At 36.8% G+C, this 23,005-nt stretch overlaps 1 protein-coding gene across 1 annotated transcript in view; it reads right to left on the reverse strand.

Moving 5' to 3' along the window:
* Positions 1-23,005, reverse strand: part of ZNRF2 (zinc and ring finger 2) — a 99,373-nt gene that overhangs the window by 31,169 nt on the left and 45,199 nt on the right. Inside the window, exon 2 of the mRNA XM_060156917.1 lies at positions 14,631-14,726. Coding sequence (XP_060012900.1) covers positions 14,631-14,726 — 96 coding nt within the window. The remainder of the gene's footprint in view (positions 1-14,630; positions 14,727-23,005) is intronic.

The raw sequence follows: 23,005 nt of genomic DNA on the forward strand, positions 1-23,005 counted from the left end.
TAATAATCCATGATCAAACAGTTAAATCCAGCAACACTAGAAATCAACACAATTCAACTGAAACATCAGAAAATCTACCAACATAATTTATCAACAAATAAAAAGGGGAAAAAGCATTTACTAAAATTAGGCTGTTTCTTGCCGTAAGTAAAAGAGAATGAGACAAGAATGACATACAATAAAGATGATTTACCAAAATTCTAAGCAAGCATCTATGAAACAATGAAACACTACAGACACATAAGATGGGCATGTCCACTGGCACCACTATTATCAACATCATTTGTAAGCTTCAAACTAACGCAGTAAGACAAAGAAACAACACATGTGCATAAACACTTGAAAATGTTATCTTCATTTGCAGATGAAGTCATAAATCTAGAAAATCCAAAGACTCGCCTACAACCAGCCTTCGTTTTCTACCAGCAAAACCAATTTGGTATTCAAATGGTAAGCAAATGCCATCCATAACAGTAGCAAAACTGTAAAATACTAGACAAAAGTTTAACAAGTTTAACACTAAAGATACAGGTTCTCAATGAATCAAAACAAATGTAGAGATAAATCATGCTCCTTAACAGATAAACTGAAAACCTTAAAAAAAAAGCATTGAGCAAGACAGTAAACATCTTTTCTTTGTAAGATTTAATAAAGTGTAAAACATGTACAGTCCAGTTGAGTCTTATGTTAATGAACAATAGGCTATACTTTATATTCACTCATCTGTATTCTGTATATAATAAACAAAATGTCTGAAGCTAGAAAGTAAGACTTCATAATAGGAGCCCTTCACTATGAGAATTCCACAATATAAAAATACGAGAAAATTAACTCGCATTTTCCCTCTAAAACCTGAGGAAGAGAAAATTATGAAGTCTTTTGTTGCTGGGACTTACAACAGTAGCTCTCATCCCCCTAAAAATCCCTTTCATCCATTACTGAAAGGGTGATAATAAACTAAGATTACGTATTTCAAGTTATATTTGTGCCATATACAATATGTCTTAGTGTGTCTTGGGGATACTTAAAATCAGAGAGCGCCTACAGCCCATTAAAAAATTCTTTTAAATCACCACAAATAGGAATGTTAAATTTCTTTAAAAAAACACAACTTTTTTAAAAGAAATGTCTCTTAGGCTTAATCTCCAAGTTAAACTTTTACTCTTCTGTTTTACTGACTGATTGATGGAACCAAATATATTTATTTTATACTTTGAGTTATAATCCAATACCATGCTATATTAATTTTCTTGCTCAAATTATTCACTGGGAGCTCATTCAGGTTGGCTCCTATGCCCTCATCTTTTTTATTTTTGAGCACTTCCTTGCTTTCAGACAACACAAGATCTCCAGGCTTTTATTTTCTCTGCTCCAGCCCTCGAATCAGCCATTTCTCCAAGAAGCCCTGTTTTCTTTTTACAGGAGAATGGTATTTAGAAACCAAGATTTGGGTGCTGGGTGTCAAAGATTTTTCAGCTACAGAAAGGCCTCTCATACGAAAAAGCATTACAAGGAAAGGTCTAAGAACTGAGTACCAAGAAATACAGTTTAAAGGGAGCAAAATAAAAGAAATCCTAAGTAACAATAATCTAGGAGGTATTTAGAGGTCAAGAAGCCTAGAGATCCCAAAATCAGTCCAGCAAAAAATGGAAGAAATCAAGCAAATCATAAATATTATAAATATTTAGATAGCAAAGGAGTGAAACTACCTAGAATATTTTTATTATTTTTATTGTTCTATTACCTAAATACACTGTTAAAATGTTAAGCGTTAAATACAATTCACCAAAAAGGCAAAGCCACTCTGTTAATACTGCCTTCCCTGAAACCAAACCACTCAGTATCTGGGAAGATATTTCTCAAGGCCATCTCTGAGGCAAATGCAGGGCAGTGCTGTGAATTATCAGGGCCAAGATGACTTAAAGGAGAGAGAAAAACCATTTAAAAAAAAAAGTTATACAAGTAATAAATGGTCATTGAAAAAATATTCACAAGCCATTTCTTCAACAGTCCTCTGTAAAATCTTTCTTGAAAGCAACAAAATACTCAGTGACCCTAATCCTAACCCTTACTCGTTTTGGAAAAATCCTTTGAAAAGAATCACATTTCACAATTTTCACATTTTGCAAAGACCAACATCCCTGGCACAAAGTTTAGAGCAGCTAGGTATTCTCTTACAATCTCTTTACCCAAAATTGAGTCCTCCACTGCCAATCCTCAAGTCACCTGTGACACCTCCCTCCCCATTTCCAGCACTCACTAAATCCAATTCATTCTTTCTTCACCTGTCTCTTTCTCCTCCTAATACATCATCTAACCACTTCCTACATAAAATACCACACCACTCTCCAAACTACTCTTTAAAGAAATTACATTCCTTACAAATATTTCTGCACATGAATGCAAGATTAATCTTCCAAATTCCAAATAATTTATTTAAAAACTGCCCTAAATTTATCTTCTCACCTACAATTCCCTTTTATCAAGCTCTGCTCCCCTAAACTATACCTACCTAGTTGTTATTTCTGAGCTCACCCTGCATTTCTCTCCAAATCTATTAATCCTTTCAAGGTCTAGAATAAATACCTAAATAGACTAGTTTACCTTTTACTATGTACATACATATAAAATATTTTACGAAGGGGCAAAACTGTTGACAGACGTGAGCTGAGTCCTACGTTTGCTCTAATATAGAAGAAACTTAAAAATGAGATAAACTTGGAAATGCATTTTATTAATTTGCATTAGAATTTCTTTAAGATGAGAGTCTGCCAATACCACATCCCAACCAAAGTAAGAACTGGGACCAGAGGAAAAAATCATTTCCCTCTGAGGACAGCTCTAAAGGTTTACTGGGTTTTCTCGCACTCCAAAAGTCTTTTCAATGTCTCTGTGTTGTTTCTTCTGATTTCTTATGATCAGGAAAACTTGCCTTGAATGTTGGAATGATTTAAAAAAAATTATGAAAGTAATATGATAAGAAGAAAACAAAAGGCAAGACATAAAGATTTATGAAATGGAACTACAATCCTGCAGCCTGTGAAACAAAAACCACATTCACAGAAAGACAGACGAAAAGGCAGAGGACTATGTATCAGATGACGGAACAAGATAAAACCCCAGAAAAACAACTAAATGAAGTGGAGATAGGCAACCTTCCAAGAAAAGAATTCAGAATAATGATAGTAAAGATAATCCAGCATCTCGGAAAAAGAATGGAGGCAAAGATCAAGAAGATGCAAGAAATGTTTAACAAAGACTTAGAAGAATTAAAGAACAAACAAACAGAAATGATCGATACAATAACTGAAATGAAAAATACACTAGAAGGAATCAATAGCACAATAACTGAGGCAGAAGAACAGATAAGTGACCTGGAAGGCAGAATGGTGGAATTCACTGTCACAGAACAGAATAAAGAAAAAAGAATGAAAAGAAACGAAGACAGCCTAAGAGACCTCTGGGACAACATTAAATGCACCAACATTCACATTATAGGGGTTCCAGAAGGAGAAGAGAGAGAGAAAGGACCTGAGAAAATACCTGAAAAGATTATAGTCGAAAACTTCCCTAACATGGGAAAGGAAATAGCCACCTAAGTCCAGGAAGTGCAGAGTCCCAGGCAGGATAAACCCAAGGAGAAACACACTGGGACACGTGGTAATCAAACTGAGAAAAATCAAAGACAAAGAGAAATTATTAAAAGCAACAAGGAAAAAATGACAAATAACTAACAAGGGAACTCCCACAAGGTTAACAGCTGATTTCTCAGCAGAAACTCTACAAGCCAGAAGGGAGTGGCATGATATATTTAAAGTGATGAAAGGGAAGAACCTACAACCAAGATTACTCTACCCAGCAAGGATCTCATTCAGATTCCACAGAGAAATCAAAAGCTTTAAAGACAAGCAAAAGCTAAGAGAATTCAGCACCACCAAACCAGCTCTACAACAAATGCTAAAGGAACTTCTCTAACTGGGAAAAACAAGAGAAGAAAAGGACCTACAGAAACAAACCCAAAACAATTAAGAAAATGGTAATAGGAACATACATATCAATAATTACCTTAATGTGAATGGATTAAATGCTCCAACCAAAAGACACAGGCTCACTGAATGGATACAAAAACAAGGCCCATATATATGCTGTCTACAAGACACCCACTTCAAACCTAGGGACACATACAGACTGAAAGTGAGGGGATGGAAGAAGGTATTCTATGCAAATGGAAATCAAAAGAAAACTGTAGCAGCAATACTCATATCAGATAGAATAGACTTTAAAGAATGCTACAAGAGACACGGAAGGAAACTACATAATGATCAAGGGATCAATCCAAGAAGAAGATGTAACAATTATAAATATATATGCATTCGACATAGGAGCACCTCAATACATAAGGCAAATGCTAACAGCTATAAAAGAGGAAATGGACAGTAACACAATAATAGAGGGGGCACTTTAACACCCCACTTACACCAATGGAAAGATCACCCAGACAGAAAATTAATAAGGAAACACAAGCTTTAAATGACACAATAGACCAGATATATTTAATTGATATTTATAGGACATTCCATCCAAAAACAGCAGATTACACTTTCTTCTCAAGTGCTCATGGAACATTCTCCAGGACAGATCACATCTTGGGTCACAAATCAAGCCTCAGTAAATTTAAGAAAATTGAAATCATATCAAGCATCTTTTCTGACCACAATGCTACAAGATTTAGAAATTACTGGGAAAAACAATGTAAAAAACACAAACACATACAGGCTAAACAAAATGTTACTAAATAACCAAGAGATCACTGAAGAAGTCAAAGAGGAAATCAAAAAATACCTAGAGACAAATGACAACAAAAACACGGTGATCCAAAACCTACAGGATGCAGCAAAAGCAGTTCTAAGAGGGAAGTTTATAGCAATACAATCCTACCTCAAGAAACAAGAAAAATCTCAAATAAACAATCTAACCTTACACCTAAAGAAACTAGAGAAAGAAGAACAAACAAAACCTGAAGTTAGTAGAAGGAAAGAAATCATAAAGATCAGAGCAGAAATAAATGAAATAGAAACAAGGAAAACAATAGCAAAGATCAATAAAACTAAAAGCTGGTTCTTTGAGAAGATAAACAAAATTAATAAACCATTAGCCAGACTCAAGAGAAAGGAGAGGACTTAAATCAATAAACTTAGAAATGAAAAAGGAGATGTTACAATGGACACTGCAGAAATAAATACAAAGCATCCCAAGAGACTACTACAAGCAACTCTATACCAATAAAATCGACAACCTGGAAGAAATGAACAAATTCTTGGAAAGGTATACCCTTCCAAGACTGAATCAGGAAGAAACAGAAAATATGAACAGCCCAATCACAAGTAATGAAATTGAAACTGTGATTAAAAATCTTCCAAAAAACAAAAGGACCAGATGGCTTCACAGGTGAATTCTATGAAACATTTACAGAAGAGCTGACACCCATCCTTCTCAAACTGTCCCAAAAAATTGCAGAGGAAGAAACACTCCCAAACTCACTCTACGAGGCCCACCATCACCCTGATACAAAAACCAGAAAAGATACTACAAAAAAAGAAAATTACAGACCAATATCACTGGTGAACATAGATGCAAAAATTCTCAACAAACTACTAGCAAACAGAATCCAACAACACATTAAAAGGATCATACACCATGATCAAGTGGGATTTACCCCAGGAAGGCAAGGATTAATATACGCAAATCAATCAATGTGATACACCATATTAACAAACTGAAGAATAAAAATTACATGATCATCTCAATAGATGCAGAAAAAGCTTTTGACAAAATTCAACACCCATTTATGATAAAAACTCTCCAGAAAGTGGGCACAGAGGGAGTCTACCTCAACATAATAAAGGCCATATATGACAGAACCACAGCAAACATCATTCTCAATGGTGAAAAACTGAAAGCATTTCCTCTAAGATCAGGAACAAGACAAGGATGTCCACTCTCACCACTCTTATTCAACATAGTTTTGGAAGTCCTAGCCATGGCAATCAGAGAAGAAAAAGAAATAAAAGGAATACAAACTGGAAAAGAAAAAGTGTAACTGTCACTGTTTGCAGATGACATGATACTATACATAGAGAATCCTAAAGATGCCACCAGAAAACTACTAGAGCTAATCAATGAATTTGGTAAAGGTGCAGGATACAAAATTAATGCACACAAATCTTTTGCATTCCTATACACTAGCAATGAAAGATCAGAAAGAGAAATTAACAATTTCATTCACCACTGCAACAAAAAGAATAAAATACGTAGGAATAAATCTACCTAAGAAGGTAAAAGACCTGTACTCAGAAAACTATACGACACTGATGTAAGAAATCAAAGATGACACAAACAGAGAGATATACCATGTTCTTGGATCGGAAGAAGCAATATTGTGAGAATGCCTATACTACCTAAAGCAATCTACAGATTCAATGCAATCCCTATCAAATTACCAATGGCAATTTTTATAGACCTAGAACAAAAAATCTTAAAATTTGTATGGAGACACAAAAGACCCCGAATAGCCAAAGCAGTCTTGAGGGAGAGAAACGGAGCTGTAAGAATCAGACTCCCTGACTTCAGACTGTACTACAAAACTACAGTAATCAAGACAATATGGTACTGGCACAAAAACAGAAACATAGATCAATGGAACAAGATAGAAAGCCCAGAGATAAACCCACGCACCTATGGCCAGCTCATCTATGACACAGGAGGCAAGGATATACAATGGAGAAGACAGTCTCTTCAATAAGTGGTGCTGGGAAAACTAGACAGCTACATGTAAAAGAATGAAATCAGAACACTCCCTAACACCATACACAAAAATAAACTCAAAATGGATTAGAGACCTAAATGTAAGACCAGACACTATAAAACTCTTAGAGGAAAACACAGGAAGAGAACTCTTTGACATAAATCACAGCAGGATCTTTTTTAACCCACCTCCTAGAGTAATAGAAATAAAAACAAAAATAAACATATGGGACTTAATGAAACTTAAAAGCTTTTGCACAGCAAAGGAAACTATAATCAAGACGAAAAGACAACCCTCAGAATGCAAGAAAATATTTGCAAATGAATCAACGGACAAAGGATTAACCTCCAAAATATATAAACAGCTCATGCAGCTCAATATTAAAAACAAACAACCCAATCAAAAAATGGGCAGAAGACGTAAGTAGACATCTCTCCAAAGAAGACATATAGATGGCCCAAAAGCACATGAATAGCTGCTCAACACTACTAATTATTAGGGAAATGCAAATCAAAACTGCAATGAGGTATCACCTCACATCAGTCAGATGGCCATCATAAAAATAATCTACAAACAATAAATGCTAAAGAGGGTGTGGAGAAAAGGGACCCCTCTTACACTGTTGGTGGGAATGTAAACTGGTACAGCCACTATAGAGAACAGTATGGAGGTTCCTTAAAAAACTAGAAACACAACTACCATGTGACCCAGTAATCCCACTCCTCAGTATATACCCAGAGAAAATCATAATACGAAAAGATACATGCATGCACCCCAATGTTCACTGCAGCACTATTTACAATAGCCAGGACATGGAAGCAACCTAAATGTTCAAGAACAGAGGAATGAATAAATAAGATGTGGTACATATATACGATGGAATATTACTCAGCCATAAAAAAGACCAAAATAATGCCATTTGCTGCAACATGGATGGACCTAGAGACTGTCATACTTAGTGACATCAGAGAAAGACAAATATCATATGATATCGCTTATACGTGAAATCCAAAAAATGGGTACAAATGAACTTACAAAACAGAAGTAGAGTCATAGATGTAGAATACAAACTTATGGCTACCAGGGAGTAAGGGGATAAATCGGGAGATTGAGACTGACATATACACACTACTATATATAAAACAGCTAACTAACAAGGACCTACTGTGTAGCACAGGGGACTCTACTCAATACTCTGTAATGACGTGTATGGGAAAAGAATCAAAAAAAAGAGTGGATATATGTGTAACTGATTCACTTTGCTGTACACCTGAAACTAACACATTATAAATCAACTATACTCCAATAAAAATTTAAGAAAACAAAAAACCCAAACAAACAAACAGTGTTTCTCAGGATTTCTTCTCCCGCATTAGGTAGAACAGGATGGCTAGAGCGGGCCCGAGTTGAGTATTACCGTTCTCCCAGGTCAGTTAGGCTCTGGTTAACTAGTTTCCCTTGAGGCAAACCTTGTTAAGAGTCCTCTGGCATATTTCAAGATAGTTCATTTTCCCTTCCCCCTGCCAGAAGGAGAAGGGTATTTTTCTCTGACATTTACCATGGGAACCTGGTTCAGCTCCTAGTGGTAAATCTTAAAATATTGTGGGCATCTCCCTGGAGTTTTTAAACTCTCGGATTTGTCCATGCTAAGCCCCCAGCAATTCAACATTTACAGTCTAGGTTTTCCTTACCCTGGCACTGGTTCCCACTGAGTCTGCTGCAGTAAGCTGAAACCCGTGACTCTCTGTGTTTGCGTATCTCCACAATCTGCGGGGGCAGTGGTTTGCCCTGTGCCTTCCCATCTCTTATGGATCTAAGAAGAGTTGTTGATTTTTCAGTCTGTTTGGCTTTTTACTTGTTTTTAGGACTGAGTGGCTACTTCCAGACTTCTTACATGTGGAACTGGAAACCAGAAGTCAATTCCATCTCTTTTTAGGAGATTACTGTATGTATGGTAGATCTTTTGTTACAGGCTCCATGCCATGTACCTCTCTATTACACTCTGTGTAATTTCCTCAGATCCATCTTATACTTTACTAATTCTCCTTGCAGCTCTGTCTAATCTGCTGCTTAACCTATCAGTTGAGATTTTAATTTCAGTGACTAATGTCTAAAGAGTTCAAATCTCATCTTATTCACAATATATCTTGTTTTTTACTTACTTCTTATTCATTTTTTAATGATTTAAAAACAAACATTTTGGGCTTCCCTGGTGGCTCAGCAGTTAGGAATCTGCCTGCCAATGCAGGGGACACGGGTTCAAGCCCTGGTCCGGGAAGATCCCACATGCCACACGGAGCAACTAAGCCCGTGTGCTATAACTACTGAGCCTGCCCTCTAGAGCCCATGAGCCACAACTACTGAGCCCACGAGCCACAACTACTGAAGCCCACGCCCCTAGAGCCCGTGTTCTGAAACAAGAGAAGTCACTGCAATGAGAAGTCCGCACACTGCAACGACCCCACTCACCACAACCAGAGAAAGCCCACGTGCAGCAACGAAGACCCAACACAACCATAAATAAGTAAATAAATAAATTTATTTTTAAAAATAAATAAAACCACTATTAAGGAATCCATATTTTGTGGTTAAAACTCAATCACAGGGCTTCCCTGGTGGCGCAGTGGTTGGGAATCCGCCTGCCAATGCAGGGGACACGGGTTCGATCCCTGGTCCGGGAGGATCCCACAAGCCGCAGAGCAACTAGGCCCGTGTGCCACAACTACTGAGCCTGTGCTCTGCAGCCCGTGGGCCACCACTACTGAGCCCGCGCTCCACAGCTACTGAAGCCCACGTGCCTAGAGCCTGTGCTCCACAAGAGAAGCCACCGCAATGGGAAGCCCACGCACCACACTGAAGAGTAGACCCCACTCGCCACAACCAGAGAAAAGCCCGCACGCAGCAATGAAGACCCAACGCAGCCAAAAATTAAAAAAAAAAAAAATTTAAATAATTTATAAAAAAAGAAAAACATAAAGAACACTCAGCCACAAAAATTAGTGCAAACAGATGAACAGAGTCATCAGATCAGACAGTAGATCTTCCACAGAAGACCAAGGTCACACAAACTTAGGCAATGATAACTACCTCCTTATTTAAAATTCTGCTCCGTAATTGACAAATATATTTTTTAACCTTAATTATAAGAGACATGCCAATTTCAGAAAGCCTTCTGAATTCAGAAAGATTAAATTGTGTGTGTTGGAGTGCCGGCGGCGTGGGTGGGGGTGGGGGGGAGGTCTTAAAACCAAGAAAATGTAGTATGTAAGGCAGAAAGCAAGTTTATAACTTAAAATGAGACCCACAACTGCCTGAAAAGCCAGAAAGCAATTACAGAGGGAGAAAACACGTACTTTCTTGCAAACATGCTACACGGTCATTAGAAGACTACATGTGCACACTGGAATCAAGCACTGACTGTCTGCTGCAACTTTTCTTCAACATCCAAGTAAGTAGATAAGATACACTCTCCCACCGACAGCACAGAAGATGAGATCCTTTTCCCTCACTTTTATTATAGCACAAGTTCGCTTCGAAATTGACTCAATCTTTGGGACTGACGTGTACACACTGCTGTATTTAAAGTAGATAACCAACAAGGACCTACTGTATAGCACAAGCAACTCTGCTCAATATTCTGTAATAACCTAAATGGGAAAAGAATCTGAACAATAGATACATGTATATGTATAACTGAATCACTTTGCTGTACACCTGAAACTAACACAACATTGTTAATCAACTATACTCCAATATAAAATAAAAATTAAAAAAAAAAAGAAATTGGGGCTTCCCTGGTGGCGCAGTGGTTAAGAATCTGCCTGCCAATGCAGGGGACACAGATTTGAGCCCTGCTCTAAGGGCTCCCACATGCAGCAGAGCAACTAAGCCCATGCGCCATAACTACTGAGCCTGCACTCTAGAGCCCGCGTGCCACAACTACTGAAGCCTGAACACCTAGAGCCCGTGCTCCACAAGAAGAGAAGCCACTGCAAGCCTGCGCACCGCAACAAAGAGTAGCCCCCGCTCGTTGCAACTAGAGAAAGCCATGCACAGCAATGAAGACCCAACGCAGCCAAAAATTTATAAAAAAAGAAAATGACTCAATCTTTCTTCAAAAATGATTACTTTAAAAGAGTAATATTCATCTTACTCTGTCCATAAAGTCAGTCTTCTTTCTGATGATTTTGAAAAGCTCTCTTTTGATTCACTATATAGGTTTATAATTAACTCTCAGAAGACAAACTTATTTCAAATTACACCTCCTTTGGGTGCACATGCACACACAGAGTACTAACTACAAATAAAACAACACAAAGATTTCTTAAATACCGAGTTCAATCACAGAAGTCTAAAATGAAAACTGAACTTTATATGATGCAAAACATGCTATGATCCAGTAAAGTTTAAAGCCCAAGAAAATCCAAGAGTAAAAATTTGCTATCAATATTTATTTCACATTTGTTTGTTCTGAAATACTTTAGAAGATGAGGAACAAGGAAATAGAGACTCTATGCTTGCAACATTTATATTACGTTTATAAGACCATACATCAAATTACTAGGTCCATGAACTAAACAGTGAAGCCCATGAAAGAGGGGAAAGTATATGAAGCAGGCAGTCTCTGACTTAAGGGCTATCTATCTACGAACACTCATTGTGTCATTCTGAACTTTTTTTCCATTCTGCCAAAAATACCACCTGCAAATACATAACCACTCACATCACTCTGAATCATTTCCTGCCATGATTGCTTTGGACCTCCTACCTGAACTTCTGCTGAGCCAGTTGCCTAAATCCTGAGAGCTTTCACCTGGCGAGTCAATTTTCTTCTTCAGTTGCCAGGACTTGGGTATTTGAATATATTACAGATTAAAAAACAATAAGAAAGCTTCTGTGGGCTAGCCTGGTAAATCAAACCAACATTCAGAATATCATCTCTGTGAATATGAATTTGAAACTCCGAATCACCAAGTTATAGTCAAATTTCTGGAATTCATCCTATTCAGGAGTTTGACTATAAATAATACCCAAAAATAAATAAATAAATAAATAAATAAATAATACCCAGCCTGAAAAATAAGCCCAACTATTCTCCTTGCTAACTGTGAATGTCTGTAGACAGTTCAATTAATATACATTTAACAAATAAATTGAAAAATTATAGATCTAGCTACTTTAGGAAAGGCTGCAAAAGGTTTTAGTTGATAAGCACTACACTGAATAAAATTCTTGTTTGAGTATTAACACAATTTAGAGACCCAATCTCTCTAATGCATCTCTCTCTACGAAATCAACTTTTTGGAATTAAAATATGAAGCTGTTAGGAGTCCAGCTGACTAAAACGATTCCATTTCAGGATTCTCCAGCTCACCTTGTTCTAAACTTCATAATAATCCTAGATTACTGCTTGGGTGTTAAAGGGGCTGGTTCTCACACAGGCTCATATCCTTGATAGATCAGATTTTGGTGACTGAAGGGTAGCAGAATATGCTACCCTAAAATATGCTTCTTTGGCATAAGGATTATTTTTTAAATGACTGAGAAATAGCAGAATCAAGAGAAGCTCTGAAAGTAGAAGTTACCCTTTAGTAAGGGAAATATACGATTTTAAAAAGCTCTTTATTTTATATTGGAGCATAGGTGATTAACCGTGTTGACAGTTCCAGGTGTACAGCAAAGTGATTCAGTTATACATATACATGTGTCTATTTTTTTCCCATTTAGGTTGTTACATAATACTGAACAGAAGAACTCTCCATTTGCAAGGGTGTCTTCCTTCTCACTACCAGGAAGAGGAGGAGGGCTGCTCTAAATCACAAAGTTTACTCCCAAGAGAATCTTCTCAGTGGAGCAGGCACTAACCTATATCCACGTAACAGACCTCTTGTTTGTCATGATTTTCCTGGTGACCCCCCACAACTGGCCTCCCCACCCTCACTTTCTTCTTTGTCTTTAGCTGAAGATGCTATTTAAGCCCACACTCTAAATCACCTTGGAGATCAGCTCATTTTTCCCCTGGGTACCTCCTATGTACACCAGGAGGTATACTTGTTAATAAATTTGTATTTGTTTTCCTCTTGTTAATCTGTCTTTTATTACAGGGGTCTCAGCCAAGAACTCAGAAAGGTAAAGGGATTATTTTTTCCTCCCCTACAGGACTCTGCCTTCAAAACCTTAGAATTCTCCTAGCCTGTGATGGGAAAGTACATTACCAATCTGCCACCTCTATCTAACCTAAACCCGTCAATCACAGCTCCTCCTTCTTTTAACTCACACTTGGCCACTGTCCACATTTAAAAAAATTCAAGAATCATATATGTTTATAAAGAAGCTGTTTTTGCCTCTTGTGAATGTTTATGGACGTTAATCTATAGGTAACAAATTAAAAAATTTCAGGTCTAACTACCTTAAAGTAGGAAGCCATTCTTAAAAATGGCTGCAACTTTATTTACTTTTTGCATTAAGTTTACTAACTTCTAAATTGGAATACTGTCAAATATTTAAAACCTGAATTCTTGGATCACAGTATCCCCAAGCAGAGGGTTACATATTGCTTTTTAAGCCACCACACAAGTGATCTAGTAGAAAACTTTAATGACTTGAGCACAGTTAAATCAGGAAATTAAAAACTGCCAAATATCAACACATAAAAAGACTATATCCAAATACACTACACAAAAAGTAAATAAACAGAATACTAAGATTATATGCAAATATATTATATGGTAAAAGGAAATACACTTGGCTTTTAAAATTCAAGGCCAGAATCTTAAGATTTAAGGATATTTATTTTAAAAACACTTGTAATAAACAAAATAATTATGGAGGGTAATGATAAGATAATAGAGTAAGTATAAGAAACAAGCCCAATCAATTTTACCTCAAATTTTGAACCTGAATAAAAATGTCTTTTATTTCTTAAGTAACTGAATCTCAATTAGATTATGAAAAGTAGCCAATTCAATTTCCTAATGCAGAAAGGTTTATATATAATAATCAACAGGTACATTTACTATTCAAAGGAAATGCTAAAAGCTACTTTTACTTATACACTGGAAAATGGGAAAAAGTGCTCAATTATTACTATTATAGTGTGGCTGAAGCACTACCTTATCAAGACAGAGATTCCTAAAACATTTTGCAAAAAAGCTACTCAAAATAACGTGTTCACTTCAGTGTTAAATTTTACCCCGACAAGATTTCTGTAATCTGAGGAGAAATCTCAGATTATTGACTAAGTGTTACTACACTGATTAACCTTTGGTTGATCCTAGGCTGTAGCATCCATCTGTTTTATTCATTGCTATATTCCAAGTTCCTAACACTATATACCTCATACCTGACAGGTACTGAAAAAACATTTGCTGATCAAGAAGTCGATCTTTCAATTGGCTTCATTGTTTACTGGTACTCTTCTTACTCATTCTATTTCAAACCAAATTTTACATTTGAAAAATCTAAAATTTCTCCACGGATTTTGAAGTTTGTCTTTTTATCTATGAAATTCTGAAAAAAGCTCTCATTTTTCCTTTATTTCATTCTATTCATCTAAAGTCACGAATGAACTATTCCTTTTTTTTTTTCAAGTCTATTTCAAAATGTACCAGGACTACATTGAAAATCTCTCCTACGGTTTTGAGTATCTGGAGATTGTGGTCACGTAAGAATGGCACAGCCAAAGCACCAGACCTAATTAGGATACCAGTTAGCTCAAGGCTCATAGATAGCCCTTCCTGGCCTTTTAACTTTTACCTGAAACACGAAATTCATAAAATCTAAGATAATTCTAATTTAAAGTATTATTTTAAAGCACTGGACTTACCATTATAGGTTATTCTTGGCTTTGTTAAACACATCACAAGATGCAAATCCATTTCATCTGAGGGTACAAATTTTGAGCATACAGGACACTTAAATCCTAAAAAGTAAAAGAAATCCATGTTACTTCACTATTTTGAATATCCAACTATGCTTTTTAAAAAAGCAGGAAGAAGAATTTCAATATTACACTTACACTAATACACTACCTATGTGCAACTTAAGTTGGGAAAACAGTTTGTGACTATAATATCTGACTTAAATCAGTTTATAAACAGCATCTGATTTCAAATAAAACAAGCTTAAATGAGGAGAATTTAGTTCACTACAAAACTCTTGCACCCTCTTCTAATGTATGGGTCCAATCATTCTTGTTTCTAATTTTTTACATTAATCTGAACTTACGATTTCATTATAATAGCTGTTTATTCTGACCATCCTTACGGAAAGTACCTTTCCCAGCTTATAGTATAATTTGAGTCGCAAGGTTTTATAGCTAGGTAGTACCTTAGAAACTATTCTACTCCACTGACCTTTAAAATATTTATCTAATGAAGAAAGTGAAGCCTTTCACAGAACAGCAAAATCAGGTCTAGAATCTATCCTGACTCCTAGTATAGTGGTCTTACGGCCATACCATGCTTCTGAAGTCACAATGCAAACAGAAAATAGCACCAAACAGCAGATTTCTCGTCAATTTTGATACAAATATTAGCTAGTTTCCTACAATATTCAATCTGTACTCACTAAGTATTTGCCTGAAGTACTCTATTAAAAATAAACTGGTAGACTGAAGGAGGAAATGTTATGCATTCAGCTCTATCCTGCTCCCTCACTTACCAAGAGTAACTGTCCATCCATGGTTCCCTGCTGCTTCCCTGCTGACCTACTGCTCCCTTCTCCAACATCCCCAACCTGCTTGAGAAGTGAACTGATCCAAGAAAGTCCATTTATGGTTTGGTTAGGAACAACAAACCAGGGTGGCACAAAAAGATGGTCTGGGCCAATTTGTTTTTAATGACTTAAGAAACAGCAAGAGAGTACACTGGTCAGCTGTAGACAGCTGAAGCAGAAAGGTCACATGTAGGTAAAGGTAAGAGAGACTTAGGTGGGGTGTCTATTCTGTAGTCTGAATTTATAAGAGAACAGAAACTATCAGTAAGCACAGGAAAATGGTTCACATGGAGATCTTAGAGCAGATGTGCAGAGAGGAGCAAAGTGCTGTGAAAGACAACAACTAATAAGAAGGGTGGTGAAAAAAAAAACCAGTCCCTAAAGCTGCCTCAGATTCTGGTAGCTCTCTTTCTAGTACATGTGTGTTCTTACAGACATTCTCCTCCCTTTGTCGTGACATGAAACTCACTGCAGCCCAACATGTCAGATTAGAGTCATACCTCGTGCAAAGCTTTACTGAATAAGAAAAGGTTTTGGCATGGGTACTTAATCCAGTTATTCAACTTCTTAAATGAAATACATGTTTTTGAGCACGGTTTTTCACACTGTATTAAATACATTTTAAAAGAAAGGAATAAAGGTATGTTTACTTCCCACTTCTTCAAAACTACCAAAATGAGAAAGAAGAAAAAGCAAAGGGGATTAATCTAAAATTAAACTACAAAATAGCTATAATCCCCAAACACAGACTATAGCAATACTGCAAAATATAGATCAAATGGGGAGAAGACAAAGAGACTCTCAAGCAGCATTCCTATTTCCAGGACCAATAATAATCTTTTGCTTAAAATTGTAAAAACTTTCTTCCCTTGAAGTTACACAGGACTTAAAAAAAAAAAAGGTACCCAATTTTCCAACTGCTGATCAAAATCATCTGAGTACTGGCACATAAACCCTAAATTATCAAACAAAAGTGAAATACCATGAACCATTGAGAGCCATCCAACTGCCCACAAAGTAGAGCCTAAGGAGAGAAACTATGTATAAAGAACCACTGCATTTCTAATTAAATACAATGAACTGATGTGTTTCTTTCTCCTTACACCTAAAATCTACTAAAAGTGAGAATAAATATAACAAGATAAAGAACTTGAAAGGAGACAGCAGCAGATGAGAACAGATGAAGGAATTAACAGGACTGAGAAAACAGACAATCCTAAGTGTCTGCAGAAGTAAGCCAATTCTCACTACATAATTCTCGAAGGACTCAGGAATCTATACCTCCAATAACTTCCCAAAACAATGGTGAGGTGTGTGGTTAAAATCTAGACTGACTGAAAGACTTAATAAAAAGGATCCCCAAGTCTCCAACCCATGACATATAGCCAAGCAACTACAGTTTCCCAAATAGAGCAGGAGAATGAAGGTCTACTACAGGGAAAAAAAAAAAAGACCCAAAATAGATTGGCTTGAGGACACCAGGCACAGAAAGGTGAAGGGAAAAAAACAAGGGAATAAATAAATATCTATGTATGGAAAAGGGCCCTTCCCAACAATCTCCTTTTCTCTATCTCTACCAAGACACTGGTAGAGTCTTCTCTTAAATCAAAAGTTCCACAGAATGAAACAGCAAGAGATCCTTGTCTGTTCACAAGTCTTAGTCTTACATATAGAGCTTCCAAACAGCTTTTCAGGGCTTCTCTCATAAACATAATGCAATAAAAGAAAGAAATTTGCACATGAAAACACAGCAGAAACAAATTCAAAAGACTAATGAAAATATTTACAACTCTTATCACAAAAGGACAATATCCTTAATATACAAAGAACTCTTAAAAAAATGAGGAAAACCAAACACCTGTTAGAAAAATGGGCAAAAGTTTTAAACAGACATCTCACCAAAAAGAAAGATATGTAACTAACCCTTAAACACATGAAAAACTGCAGTGTCATAATGAAAGAAGCACTTTACTCTCAAGTTCTTCTGTTTATTTCTTTACTCTCATTTTAGTGTGTTAAGGAGGGAGGAAAGAAACACATGTGTTTATTTCACTGTTTTAACTAAAAATCCAGGTGGTTCTTTGTACATACTGTTTTCTCTCCTTGGGCTTTACTTTATCTCTACATTAAGATATCATTACTCTTCCCAGATTGGCAAGAACTCAAAAGTTTGACAACACATGGTTGGTGAGGCTTTGGAGAAACAGGTACTTTCGTATGTTGCTAGTAGGAGTGCAAAATTGTACAACCTCTACAGAGGGTAATTTCACAACATCTAACTAGATTACATGTGTATTTACCTTCTGATCCTGCAATCCCACTTCTAGGATCTCTCCCTGAAGGTATGCCCCCACCAATACCAGAAAACACATGCACAGATAGAGGATTATGGGAAGATGGCAAAGTAGGAAGCACTAAGGGAATCTACCTCCCCATCTAGACAAAAATTGAATGGGCGGAATTTGTTTGAAGGAACTATTTTGGAAGTCTGGAATCTGTTGAAGGCTTGCAACTTCCAAAGGAAAGAAGACTTGGACAATACATTGCGGTTCATTTCACCTCTTAGCACAGAGACAGTTATCCTTCCCCCCATCCCAGCCACATGGCAGGCAGTGGTGCACCTGTTCCTGGAGCACCTTGCACACAGATTACAGGAGTGAGGGTAGGCAAAAAGGACCCTGTGCTCCAAATACTGGGAATCTGCGCTCTGATTGCTGATTGCTGCTTCTGATCAAGGAGGTACAAAGAAAAAGGCAGTCACTGTTATTGGACCTCCCTCTATTGTTGTAAGCCCCTTCCCCTCTAGCTGAAGAGACTTCAAGGGGATTTAAAGGGATTGTGCCTCTCTGCCCCTCTTCGTTTTTCTCTTTTTCCCCTTTGGAGAACCAGACATTAAAGACTAGCACATTTCAAAACAATTGGTTATATGAGGAAAATTAGAAAGTGACTATGCAGATTCAGGAAAGAGTCCAAAAAGACCTGAGAAGTTTATACCTCAGGCTGACGATCCTTAGCACAGAGACAGCCTACAACACCCCCAAAAAACAATAATAAAAAACAGCAGACCCCAGGGAAGGGGCAGAATCTGATTTCCAGAGTTACCACATTATTAGATTTAAATGTCCAGTTTTCAGGAAAAAACAAAAAATAAGGTATACAAATGAACAAGAAAGTATGGCCCATTCAAAGAAAAAAAAAAGAAATCAGCAGAAACTGCCCATGAAAAAGAACTGATGGCAGATATACTAGAAAATGACTTTAAAATGCCTGTCTTAGAGATGCTCAAAGAACTAAAGAAAGGTGTGGAGAAACTCAAGAAAATGATGTATGAACAAAATATCAACAGACAGAAAACTTAAATAGAAACGAAGAAGAAATTCTACAGCTGAAAAGTATAATAACTGAAATGAAAAACTCACTAGAGGGATTCAAAGGCAGATTTGAACAAGGCAAAGACAGAATCAGTGAACGTTAAGATAGGACAATAGAAGTTATCATGTCTGAGGAACAGAAAGAAAAAAGTTTGAAAAAAGTGAACAGAGTCTAAGAGAGACCTGTGGGACACCAACAAGCAAACGAAAATATGCATTTGGGAGTCTGTGAAGGAGAACAGAGAAGAGAGTAGAGAAAATATTTGAATAATAGCTGAAAACTTCCCAAATTTGATGAAAGACATGAATATGAACATCTGAGAAGCTCAACAACCTCCATGTAAGATGAGGCCACATCAGGATACATTATAATCAAACTTTCAAAAGACAAACAGATAATATTGAAAACAGCAAGAGAGAAGTGAGTCATTACATACAAGGGATCCTCAATAAGATTACAAGCAGATTTCTCATGATACACTTTGGACTCCAGAAGGCAGTTGGCGGATATATTTAAAGTGCTCAAAGGAAAAGACTGTCAACTAAGAATCTTATATCCAGCAAAACTTCTTCAAAAGTGAGGGAGAAATTTTGAAATTCCCAGATAAAACCTGAGGGAGTTTGTTACCACTAGCCCTGCCCTACAAGATATGTTCAATGGAGTCCTACAAGGTGAAATGAAAGGATACTAGATAATAACTCAAAGCTGTATGGAGAAATAAAGATCTCTGTAAAGGTCTTCAGGTCAAGAGAAACTGTTTACAAGGTGCTGTACTGGAGGAACTGCACCTAAGAAGCTTCAACCATATTTGGACTTGACTTAGATAACAAGATCCTGGACTTCAAATTGATCCCTTAATGGAATGAGACTGTCTGGGTCTTAGGAACAAAGTGAGTACGCTTTACATATGGAAGGGATGTGAGTTATGGTTGCTAGAAAGCGCACTAGCAACCTACCTATATAGAAATATACATACACACACATACATACACACACACACACACACACACACACACACACACACACACACACACACACACACACTTATTTAGCTCAGTCCACTAAAAGAGCCTAGAAGCAATGACATTTCAGTAGCAAAAAGGATCCACCCCCAGATCTTGGGTATATCATTCCCCCCACAAAAAGCTATCCAGAGATAGCTGCTGTCAATTTCACGCATCCTGTTCCTCACATTAAGGAGTCTAATTCTCCTCCCCTTGAATCTGGGCCAGCCTTAATAACTTGCTTGATCAATGGAATGCATGACTGATATTCTGGGATTTCTGAGATAAATCTTAAGATGGCTTGTAGCTCCCATTTGGGCCTTTTGGGATGCTCACTTTGGGGACATTCCCTCTCAAACCCAGCTGACACGCTCTGTGAATCCCAGGCACACAGAGAGGTCATGGGTAGGCATTCCAGCTGACAGCCCAAGCTGACCTCTGAGCTAACAACCAATATCATTAAGTCCCAGGCATACTGAGTGAGCTACCTTGAATGTTGAGTTACTCTGACTTTCAGATGACTCCAATCCCAACTTCCAACTGCAACTGCCTGAGAGATCCCAAGTGGGAAGCCCATCTACTGGTCCTACCTTACTCACAGAACCTCAAGACATAATACATTTATGTTTTAATTAAAACACACACACACACAGTAATTTACTGTGGCACTCTTTGAAATAGCATAATATTGGAAACACATAAGAGATTCGGTGAATAAACAATTATGCATTATGCAACGGAGTTACTACACAACTATAAAAAAGAAATGAGAACGGTCTCTATAAACTGATATGAAGAGATACCCAGGCTATATTAACTGGAAAAAACAATGTGAAAAAGCAGGCATATGTTATGCTAGCTACTGTGCAAGAAAGAAGATTAACTAAGAATACATGTGTACGTGTATACCTGCAAAGAGAAAAACAAGGAAGGATAAATTTCTAATTAAGGTTTACAGGGGCTTCCCTGGTGGCGCAGTGCTGGGAATCTGCCTGCCAATGCAGGGGACACGGGTTCAAGCCCTGGTTCGGGAAGATCCCACATGCCACGGAGCACCTAAGCCCGTGTGCCACAACTACTGAGCCTGCACTCTAGAGCCCGCGAGCCACAACTACTGAGCCCATGCGCCTAGAACCCATGCTCTGCAACAAGAGAAGCCACCACAAGAAGCCCTCGCACCGCAATGAAGAGTAGCCCTCGCTCGCCACAATCAGAGAAAAGCCTGTGCGCAGCAATGAAGACCCAACACAGCCAAAAACAATAAATAAATAAAATTAAATTTTTAAAAAAACTATATAAAAAAAGGTTTACATACATGTTACCTACAGATGGTAAATGAGAATGTAGTGAAAGAAAAACTTAAAGAAGTTACTCCTGAGTCCACCTTTTAATAAAGTTTTTAATAAAGTTTTAAAAAAACTTTACTTTTTAATAAAGTTTTAAAAAAAATTTATAAATATTTAATAAAGTTTTTAAAAAATATTTATTTGGCTGCGCCAAGTAATAAAGTTTTTGACTTTTGAACAATGTTAATAATATATGTAGTCAAAAATTAAAAATAAAAAAGGATGAGGAAAGTCCCTAGTAAAAGTAAATATAAATGGAAACAAATGAACTTAACTATATATCAAATAGATACAAAGAAAAATACACACACACACACACACACACACACACACACACACACACAAACTTATTTAGCTCAGTCCACTAAAAGAGCCTAGAAGCAATGATACTTCAGTAGCAAAAAGGATCTACCCCCAGATCTTGGGTTCTAAATATCATTCCCCCCACAAAAAGGAACCAGGGATCCTTGAAAAAATGGCTGGTTCTAAGTCTGGGGCAGGGAGTAAAAGTTGAGCCTTGAATATCTTGTTGTGCCAGATTAAGGAAGTGCTCAAAAACTGATATGGACACACAAAAAGGCACAGAAGCCAGTTTCAAAGGGCTTCTCCCTGTCAAATTTGGACAATCTAAACATAAAAATGGATGACATAATAAATTAAATATTTTAAATTTAATAAGAATGTGAAAGTACAAATGGATAATTACACATTCTGAAATATCAACCCCAAATCACTTAATTAACAAAGATTAAAAGGTACTTTTAAAATGGAGAAACTGGCTGACATTACCTTAAACAAATGTCTAAACTTAGTATCACCAACAAAAGGGCAAGCTGACTATCTGTGCTCCCTGATATGACACACTGAGAACATGATACTTAAGTATATTACTGCCAAATATAATTTGAACCTAAGTATGAAGAAATTTAGAAAAAGCCTCCAACGTATAAGATGTACACCAAAACAAATTAATAGAAAAGGGAAACTATGATAAAAGAGTCAATGCAGAAAACAAAAAAACTTCAACACTGCTGACACCCCAAAAATCTTATAAGTAAAAGATTTCTATTTATTTTTGTTTCTATCTATTTATTTATTTAATTTTGTTTCTATATATTTGTTTTGGTGTCTACCTTATATGTTGGAGGGTTTTTCCAAATTTCCTCAATTGTCCCAATAATTCAAGATGATACTACATCCATGAAATAAGAACAGGAGGCTGTAAAACTAGGAACAGAGAAGCAAACAAAAGCTCTGGAAAATTAAACTTTTGGTAGAAATTAAGAATTCGAATAGATGGTTAAAGTATTAACTTTGAGGTAATAATGATGCCAAACGATAATAACAATTAACATTTACTATGTACCAGGAAATTATCTAAGCACTTTGGATGGATTAACTTATTTATCCTCACATCCTTTGAGTTAGGCACTGCTATTCACTATTAACCCTATTTTACAGATAAAAAAGAGAAAGGGTAATTAACTTTTATAAGATCACACAGTTAGAAACTGGCAATGCAGAATTCAAACAGGCCTTCTGGATCCAGAGCCTAATTCTTAGCCTAATCCGTTACTCATCTTTTTTAATCTCCCAGGAAGTAAAACCAAAAGTCAAACAGGAGAGTAAATAATAAAATCAGAAGATCAATCCAGGTGGTCTAACATCTAATCAGCTAGAAACAGAATTGAAAAAAGAGGAAGAAACTATCAAAGACGTAATTTCCCAAACTGAAGCTCATGAGCATACAGACTGAAAGAATG

This window comes from Lagenorhynchus albirostris, chromosome 8 (genome assembly GCF_949774975.1).
Source record: "Lagenorhynchus albirostris chromosome 8, mLagAlb1.1, whole genome shotgun sequence".
Lineage (NCBI taxonomy): Eukaryota > Metazoa > Chordata > Mammalia > Artiodactyla > Delphinidae > Lagenorhynchus > Lagenorhynchus albirostris.